General features: G+C 45.6%; 1 protein-coding gene across 9 annotated transcripts in view; it reads left to right on the top strand.

Moving 5' to 3' along the window:
* The first annotated feature begins 504 nt into the window (after positions 1-504).
* The window catches only part of KCNC2 (potassium voltage-gated channel subfamily C member 2), a 360,476-nt gene continuing 350,981 nt past the window's right edge, over positions 505-9,999 (top strand). For 8 of the 9 annotated variants that reach the window (XM_054026729.1, XM_054026683.1, XM_054026716.1 and 5 more), the window contains exons 1-2: positions 505-825; positions 1,840-2,503. In XM_054026729.1, coding sequence (XP_053882704.1) covers positions 1,859-2,503 — 645 coding nt within the window. In that variant the 5' untranslated portion in view covers positions 505-825; positions 1,840-1,858. Of the gene's footprint in view, positions 826-1,369; positions 1,396-1,839; positions 2,504-9,999 lie in introns of those variants that run through there. The other variant, XM_054026676.1, reaches the window with a different exon arrangement.

Raw genomic sequence — 9,999 nt, 5'->3', positions numbered from 1 at the left:
GCTGCGCGCCACGTGCATGCCTCCTGCCTCCCATGGAGAGAGGCTGCTGGCGCGCTGTGCCCGAAAGCCAGGGGCCCTAGGCACAGGCCAGTTGTGCCTGCTGGGTACCGCGGCTCTCCCTTGGAGAGCCGGCGAACTCCTCTCTGAGGTCACCTGTAGCTTGGTGCTGTTTTCCCTGCATCTCTCAGATAAACAACCACTGCCAGCCCCGCTTCATCCCTGTTGCTGTCCTTAAGGGAACAATTAAGTGTCTCAGAAGCGGGGGCGGTGTTGCGTTTTTCGGCTAAAGGCGGTATGTGTATTTGCTGCTGTCTCCCCCAGCCCCGCACCCTAGGAGAGGGCGGTGCGCGATAGAGTTTGCTGGAGAGTGGTGCTGAAGGGACAGCTCCCACGCCACCCTCCTTATGGGAGGGACTGCGCTTGAAAGACAAACCTGAGTTGCATTTTCACCTTCAAATTACAGTCTCCCCAACTAGCCGCTCGGATTACAGCAGCCAGCACCCAGTCCCTTAGGTGCTCTGACCAGCCATCCATGGTTTTGCTTTCTCTCTGTGATGGTTACTCTTCATTCCGATGTTGAAAGATTGCATGTATTGTGCAAAATGAGGGAAGCGAGATCTACCAGCAGGCGGTGGGGGCTGCTTTTATTCCTTTCGCAGTTCAGCACCAAGGATGGTGGAATAGCCACCTGAACATGGGGAGAAAAACAACAAGTAGTTCTCGCCTGACAGAGACACACACAGGTTGGCGGAGGATCCGCCAACAGCTGCGAAGAAAACAACGTCTGGTATATGAAGAGGAGCCTCTCTCTCTCTCCTCATTAAGGTATTTGAGAAGCCGGAGGGAAGGGGGCATACCGTGGGAAAATCCACGCCAACCTGGCTGTGATTCCGTCTGGTCTTCCTAAATATGAATGTATAGGTAAAATCCGTGGGGAGGTTAGTGCTTTGAGAAAGTAGCAGCCAGAGCTACACGCTAACGGCTCCTATAAGGGTGTGCCTGCTGCCTGAGCTGTTTTGAGGTTTGGGTTTTCCTCCTAGAAACCAAACCTTCTCTTCTAAGTCCCTAATATAATAAAAGATGGACAAATAGCAAATAATTTAACCGCTTGCTTTTATTCAGAGAGCTTGATCCAAGAACCCCAGAAACAGAGAGGAAAAAGAGGTGGGGAAGGTGACTGATCCGTATCAAGGAGAAGCAGGGTTGTTTGGTTTCCCTCTGCTTTCTCTCTGTCTATATCGGGGGAAGGAAGAGGTGCAGGGGAAGAGTCCAGATCACTGAGGGGGGGGGGGGGAAGCCGTCTGAAAGCAGGGGAGGCAAAGACTGGTTTGTAGAAGGGGGTGTGGGAGCAGCAGTGCTTTGAATTCGTCAAGGATACAGCGAAAGGACTACGAGGTTTGTTTCAGGGTCGTTTGCAAACCAACTTTCCAGTCGCTGATGCGAAGAGAGGCTTTAACAGCTGCTATTGTACGAAAGCGAGGAGAGGAATAGTGGGAAAACGAGGCGGAGACCCTGGGATGTCAGGGGAAGGCAGGTCCTATTGGAGGGGGATTTGGGAAGATAGAAAAGGCAGTTCTGGAGATTTGGCTCATAGTGGTGGAGGGAAAGGCGGCAAGTTGGGGAAGAGAGGAAGGGTCGACCTAGGTGGTGGGCACAGGAGATGGGAGGAGAGTAAAGAGCAGGGAAGATGTGGGCTGCAGTGGGGCATTTTCGTGTAAGGGGGTAGGAGGTAGAAAGTGACCTCAAGAGAATCAGGCTCCATATCACCCCTCCCATTTCCCATCTTCCTCCAGTCCCTGCTGGTCTCACGCTGACGGGTCTGTCTGTCTGTCCCCCCAGTCATGTCTGACCCAGAGAGATGGGCAAGCTCGAGGATAACGAGAGGGTGATCCTCAACGTGGGGGGCACCCGGCACGAGACCTACCGGAGCACGCTGAAGACCCTGCCGGGGACCCGGCTGGCCCTGCTCGCCTGCGAGTCCCAGAGCGAGTCGTCGGGCGGGGAAGAGCAGCCGCCGCCACCGGCTCCCCCGCCACCGCCTCCCCCCAACCTGCCCCCGCAGGTGCCGGGCGGCTGCCCGGAGGCCAGCAGCGGCGGCCCCAGCGAGTTCTTCTTCGACCGGCACCCGGGGGTCTTCGCCTATGTGCTCAACTACTACCGCACGGGCAAGCTGCACTGCCCGGCCGACGTGTGCGGGCCGCTCTTCGAGGAGGAGCTCGCCTTCTGGGGCATCGACGAGACCGACGTGGAGCCCTGCTGCTGGATGACCTACCGCCAGCACCGCGACGCCGAGGAGGCGCTCGACATCTTCGAGACCCCCGACCTCATCAACGGCGAGCCGCCCCTCGACGGCGACGACGACGACCTGGCCGCCAAGAGGCTGGGCATCGAGGACGTGGGGGCGGCGGCCGGGCCCCCCGACGGCGTGGGCGGGCGCTGGAGACGGCTGCAGCCCCGGGTGTGGGCGCTCTTCGAGGACCCCTACTCCTCCCGGGCCGCCAGGGTGAGAGCGCGACCCCGGCCCCGCGCAGGCGCTGAGTAGGGGTCCTGCCTCAGCCCCTGAGCCCCGGGGGGCGTGGGGACATGACCCTGCCTCAGCTCCTTTCCCCCTGGGGGTGACCTGACTCAGCCCCTCCCCCCCGTGTGTTGGGGTGGGTTGCCAATTTTGGTGGGATGGATTCCTGGAGGTTTCAGCACCTGACATAATCTTTAATTCAAGATTAATCTTTAATTCCTGGAGACTCCAGGCCAATCCTGGAGGGACCGAATCAGCCCTTGGTTCCCCTAAGTCAGCCCTTGGTCCTCCAGGGTGTTTGTGTATGTGGAGGAGGGGTGACACCTGCTCAGTTTCTGGTCTCCCTGGGGGTGTGTGGGGGAGCCCTGGTTCAGGCCCTGGGGTGGGATGTGAATGTGTGGACCCTAACTCAGTGCCTGGTCCTCTGGGATGAAGGGTGTATGGGGAGGGGGCAACCCTGCCTCAGTCACTGGACCCCTGAGAGGTTTTGTGCATGGGGGTACCACTGACTTCTGATGTGTGAGTTGGGGTGTATGTGACCCTAAATCTGTCCCTGGTCCCCTAGAGGGATTGGTGTGGGGATGAGTTGACCAAAGGCTGTATATAGATACCCACAAGAGTAGCAGGATCTGGACCCTGCTAGAGAGTGACTCTGACTCACCCTGCTCAGGCTTTGATTTTGTGGGTGTCACTGTGTTAATAGTGAAGTGAGGGTGACTTGCTCCCTGTGATTTGTGAGGGTGTCCTTAGTTATCTCCTTGCTTTGGTGTCTGGATCTGAGCGTGAACATAGTTTAACGTATGTGTGACAGAGGGTGATCCTGATTCACTCTAGTCCTTGGATTAGTCCTTGATTTCTGAGGGTGACCCTTACTCATTCTGTGATCCAGGACATAATTCTGCGGCAGTAAGTGATTTTACTAAGTTATCTTGATTTAGACTGGAAGTTAGGATTTTACCACAGATTATTTTCTGTTTTTGAGTGAGACCCTGATTTTAGTCTCATATTTTTGTTTCTTATTCAATCACCATGTGGATTCACTGTCTGACCTGTGGCTTTGGGCCTAATTAAGTCTCTGGAGTTCCTTCTGGTAAGGAAATCAGGTGCAGTTTTTGAAGAAAAAGAAATGGAGGTTTTCCCGGTTTAATTTTTTTAACCCCCCCCTTCCACAACAACCTTCCCCAAACAATTTCTTCCTTTTGTGTTTGTTGTAACTACAAGTGGCTTTGTTTTATGCAAGTGGAATACGTGTTTTGCAACCTATGTATCAGGATTTCTTCTGAAGGGTTCAAACTTGGGCCTCATTCTGCAAATACTTACAACTATGTTTAACTTAACCATGGGAGTAGTCCTATTGACTTCAATAGCATTACTCACCTTTGTAAAATGAAGCATGTGGATAAGTATGTTGCTGAATCATATTTTAGGGCCTGATCCAGCTCCCATTGAAGTTAATGGGTTAATGCCTACTGACTCAAATGGGGGTAGGATTGGGTCTTTAGGGAGAGGAGAAACTATCCAGGCAGGAGGTGCATTTCTCCCAGCTGCTCTGAGGCTCCCCAGTCACTCCTGTTCTTCACTGATTGGTAGCATTCCCAAGGAATCAAAGCTTGTGCAGCAGTTCGCTTTGTCTGTGCCACTGGCTTCAGATAATACTGAAATAAAATATAATAGAGGATTAATGATAATGGAATAAATTCCTATTGTTGCTTACTAATGGGACATACACACACACATTTATAATATTTCAGCAATATTATTTTAAAAGTAGAATGTGCTCTAAATGTCAGACTAATACCCGTCTTCATCAAAATGCTATTAGAAAACATCTTCAGAATATTCATTACCTACATTTTCCTTTTAACTGTGCATTGAATCTATAGTGGGTTTGTTTGTTTTTTTTGGAGACTTTCCAACATTCTTTGCCAGAGAGCTGACAAATATGAAGTAAAGGTTAAATGGATGACACCAAGAGAAACGTGGAAAGGCAAATGCTGGCTATAATTGAGTCATAGTACCATAGTTCCTTCACATGTTTTTGATCCGCTTGAATTCCTCAATAATCTTTCAATGCTGAGGACCAGAACACTTTATCATTAGTTGTTTGGTTGATATTAGTGGATTTGTCGAGTCTTAAAATGAACTGTGTATTTATATTGTAACATCAACATTGTAATCTGCTAATATTAATATTATAGAAGTGACTGCATTTACTTCTCAGTAGATTTAACTCTTGATTTCTAGTTTTGAACTCTTGATTTCTGACTGGCTGCTTAATACTGAAGTGAATAAGCCCATAGCTAGGGCTATAACTACATTGCCTAAATTCAGTGTTTTGCTTTTCCTCAAGGCTGCTACTGTTTATGGTGACCTTTCTGCTAAGAAGGCCACTTTGTGAATTGCTAGGGGCTTTCAGAGAAGAAAATAATTTTGTGTCTAAGTGCTAGTGAACACCTAATGAACAATTTCATTTAATCACCTCCCTGCCTCTTTGGGGACCTCAGGCACTGGTACACCTTGGCCCCATATATTCTCTGTCTGTGGTTTATAATAGTCTAGTCTCCTGTGGGTTGTAATATTTTGATCTAATTTCTGTTATTGGGTTTAGTATGTGAGTGCTGAGTGGTATTGATGGCCTGTGATATATAGGAGATCAGACTAGATGATCTATTGATTCTTTCTGGTCTTAAATGATGATTCTCTAGGTACATCAAGATTGAAAACAAAACAACAAAAACCAGAACACTCATGGCAGTGAGTCTCAGAGCTTGGGTGAACTAAGGCTATTGTCCACAGGACTAGTGCTATGGGCTAAAAATAGTAATGTGGAGGTTCCCACTTGGGCTGGAGCCTGGGCTTTGAAACTCAGTGAGGGGAGAAGGTATCAGAGTCCAAGCAGGTACATCTTCCCCATAATGTGAGTCCCATGAGCCTGAGTCAGTTGATCTGGGCTCAGAGACTGACTGATGCTTTTTTTCCCCCTTTGGCAATGTAGACATAGTGTAAGACTCTAAGTGATGGCAACCTTACCCTGGAATTGAAATGCTATTGCCAATTTAGACACCATCTTTTCAGAAAGAAAGATAGCTTTCTGACACTTCTGATAAATGCAATAATAGTTTGTGTAAACTCAAATAAATGATGTGTAAATCTAAAACATTTTAGGTGCAATCCTGGCTCCACTGAAGTCAGTTGCAAAACTCCCATTGACTTCAGTGAGACCAGGATTTCACACTTTGCATTGTAGTCTATCTTATTGACTCATGAACCACTTATCTCAGATTGTAGAGATACTTAGTGTTAAACGTTCATAATCACTATTATTTTTTAGGATTACTGTTCTATGTAATTTGAGCAATTTCAATTTTCTGAAATATGACAAAGAAGAAAACTGGCATTTTATTTATTTTGATTAACAGGATAGCACTTAATATTTATGATTTGTGATTTCTAAACTGTGATCTCTAAAAATAAAAATTTATAGAAATTCAAATATAAGTTGTCATGGTAACCTGTTGTGGTGTGTGTGAGAGATTCTAGCAAGACCATCAAATGATGTTATATAAATAGTGGAAGTAACTAGTTTGTTGATGAAAGATGCATTTGTTTCTATGATTCTAAAAATCTTCAACTTTAATCATATTCAGATGGTAACTGAGATTTATTACCTGTTTTTTTTCGATATTCTGTTAAATGGCCTAAGAATGAGAAAGCATTGATATATTAACTGATGTTCCTTAAGAACTCCCGTGTCCAAAATGGTGGTGGTGGGGCTTTGATTTTGTTTCGGTTTTTTAAAGAGATATATTAGTAAAACAAAGATAAGATCCAGGTATGTTGCAAGATAGAGCATGATCAGTATCATTTCTGCCACTATATAGATATAAAATGTGATATACACATGTGATATCTTTTAAATGGGATTACATAGAATAATTTCTTCCAAAATTTCCAGATCTATGCAACTTTTCCTACTGTGGTTCTCTTTTTGAACATTTTTCTTTCACTCCAGACATAAGTAATAGAGAAATCATTCACAAAACAGCATTTTGCAAAATACTGTTATGCACATATAAGAAGACACTATGCTAAGACACTAGCATAGAAGGGACCAGTCATTTAACATTTCTGTGTCTTTGTTTCCCCATCCGTGAGATAGGTATTATCCCTATCAAGTGTATTATGAGATTTAATTAATTCATATTTGTAACTCACTTTGACATCCTTAGGAGGCAATTGCTATATAAGTGTAAAGTATTAATTGCAGTCAAGAAGAGCAAATTGCAAAGATGAATCTGAAAAATTTATAAGGAAATATTTGAGTCAAAATTAAGTGCTGGGTGTGAAGGAGTTCAAACAGAACCAGCCTTTGGGACCCAGAAAGCTTTTAGTTATCAGACACTCCCAGCTCCAACAGGGACTTACAAATGCCAGAGCTAGTTTCAGATTTCATGTTTAAAACCAAGTAAATTTTCTAGTCCATTTCTTTTGAAATATAATCTTGAATATGTGATGCAATGTAAACAGATCATTAGGGTTTTTTACTTATTTTTCAGAAACATCCTGGGTTATCCACAATCCCCACTATGGGCTTTCAGATCTGGCCTTAGGGTCTATAAAAACTGTGGCCACACATGCCCCCCATTTTTTGAGAAGACCGTAAGTTCATTCACCACTTTGGGGACAGTGTCTGCAAAATGGGGTAGTTGAACAATGTGACAATCAGCATGGCTTATTTCACTAAATATGGTACTTCATGTAAGGCCCTTTACATTCTAATCCTAACCTTCTGTAGCTGTAGTCAAGTCACATAACCCGTAGTTTCCTTATCTCTAAAATAGAGACAATAATATTTGCCTGCTTCGCAGTGGGGAGAGTTATGACAGCTAATTAGATAATGTTTATGAAGTGCTAATATTCATTGATATGCAAAAACTTCTGAGAGTCCTTTCAAACTTTAGGTCTATCTGGACAACTACTTCTTGCACAACTTAAAAAAAAAAAAAAAAAAGGTATATCCACCAGCACTCTTGCTGAAGCGGGATGGGAGTCGTAAAGATACCACACTTCAATATAAAATTAGTCAGTTAAACTTCAAAGACTTATCTCACTAATCTTCTCCAAAATCCTCACGCATTGTGATGTGACTGCAGCGGGCAGGAATTAGTTACACTGAGCTAGATGGGAGAGGAGACACGTACAGGGGCGGAAGCTTTGTATAATTTTTGGTGGTGCCCAGAACGGGTCCAAGTCCTGCACCCCCCCGCCTTGTAAGCCGATATATATATTTTAAAATAATGTAAAAATGGACTGGAAATAGTACAGTTTTCCTATATTGCACAATGTGTGGGGGTATAGGGAGGTGAGGGCTCTGGGGTGGGGCTGGGGATGAGGGGTGGGTCTGGGGATGAGGGGTTTGGGGTGTGGGAGGGGCTCAGGGCTAGGGCAGAGGGTTGGGGTGCAGGGGTGAGGACTGCAGGGGGGGCCAGGGATGAGGGGTTCATGGTGCAGGAGGAGGCTTAGGGCTGGGGCAGAGGGTTGGGGTGCAGGGGGGTGAAGTCTCTGGCTGGGGATGCAGGCTCTGAGGTAGGGCGGGGCTGGGGATGAGGAGTTTGGGGTGCAGGCAGGCTGCCCCAAGACTGGGGCCAGAGATGAGGACTCCACAGTCCCTCCAGCCCTCTCCCCGCCAGCAGCACACTCACCAGGCACTGTCACTGCACGTACTCCTAGGAGCTGGGCCCCTCTCAGGTCCAGGAAGCCCCCTCGCCTCCCCTAGGTGGGTGCCAGAGAGTGGGGAGGGCTGCCATCACATGTGTGCCTCCTCCCCTCCTCCCTCTGCAGTGGCGCCGCTCCCTTTTTAGCTGGCAGCAGCTGGCGAGGGAGCGTAGCGTGGAGTGGCAGGGCAGCCGCCCACTCCCCAGGGGCGCTCTGGGGGAGGGGCATGGGGCAGCAGGTGGTGCCAAGGGAGAGACCCGGCCCTGAACATTGGTGGAGCCAGGCCTCCATGCCCTGAATTTGCTGGAGCACGGGCACTACGGGCCCATATAACTCGCCGCACCTGGAAACATATTGTTTTGTAGACTCACTTCAAAATGCTAAAGTCCACTTGATGTATGGTATACTAGGGAGCCCTGTTATTAACAGCATCACTGCAGGAGTATCTTGATTCTTTATTTGGAAATTGTGCTAGTTATATCCTTAGGGTTAGGCTGTTAATGATGTATGAAGCTTTTAAAAATTTTGATTCTGGAAGTAAAATTGCTGGGCTAATCTGATTGAAACATGGCAAGAGGAGGAGTAAGGAAGTATGACAGAGTAAAAAAGAAAATGTTCAACTCAGAATATTCACTCACAGGGTAACAAACCTTTCTAATTTCAAATTATTGATTTCTTCTGCAACTGAAACAAATATATTTTCAGATGTTACCTTCTGAGCTCTTATGAGTCATATAGCCCTCTTCCATCTGGAAATGATTATAGAAGTATTCTAAGGAAATAAAAAGGATCATAAAGAAATTGAGAGCTTTTTTTGTCATCCTGGTAAGCAAAATGCTAGTTTTATTTGTTTAGTGGAAAAACAATACATTAGATTAAATTAGCTAGACCTAACCATTCTGTTTGAAATATTTAGTCTGTAGGGACAGTTGTTGCTTTTAAAGCAACAGGAAGACTTGTACTTTATGCAACAGTGGATGCAGCAGTATTACAGCAATTCATATCTAGCCAACGGATTACTGTACCCCAAGGGCTGATTAAATCATGTTGTAGATGCTCTTACTAGTTACCTTCTGGAATACTATTCCAACACTACCGCAATAGCTTGAGAATGTCTGCTAGAGGGCTTGACTGAAAATTGTTGCTTAATAAATTACCTAACAGCAGCTGATTTGGCCTACCCTAAATTTGGACAGTATCTGTTTGTTTGTACCATCATATCAATAAGGTAAAATAAGAGAGATTTCTGCCTGCCTAACTTCTGCCTTCTTTCTACAGCTGTTCTGCTGGCTGCTGTTCTTGTTTCCATGGAAACAAGCCAGCTCCTGACTTCCTGTTTCTACTGCAAACATTCTCTCTCTGCAACTTACTCATCTTAGAAAAGCATTTTGCCATGTCTCTGACATAAATGCCACACAGATGATCTGTCCGGTCATTTCAGAAACAGAAGATTTTATATCTGCATGCATGTGGCCAAATTCAGGTCTCAGTTACTCTGGAATAATCTGAAGAAAATCCAGTGAAGTCAATGGATTTGTGAATTTACATTGATGTAATTGAAAGCAGAAGTTAGCTCAAAATATGTGCACTTGCATACATAGCTAATGATAGTACAGTGTGAGATTTATTTTCACTTGGGTAATCTATTAGACAAAATTGTGTTCTGATTTTTTTTTAGTTAATACATAAAGGGCAATCTCTTGTATTTTGACCTTGGAAAATATTTAAATAACAGAATAATAGTTACTTTGAAGAAGAGTACTCATTTA

This window comes from Malaclemys terrapin, chromosome 1, assembly GCF_027887155.1.
Source record: "Malaclemys terrapin pileata isolate rMalTer1 chromosome 1, rMalTer1.hap1, whole genome shotgun sequence".
NCBI lineage: Eukaryota > Metazoa > Chordata > Testudines > Emydidae > Malaclemys > Malaclemys terrapin.
The sequence above is the reverse complement of the archived record's forward strand: the minus strand, read 5'-3'. Positions and strand labels throughout refer to the sequence as shown.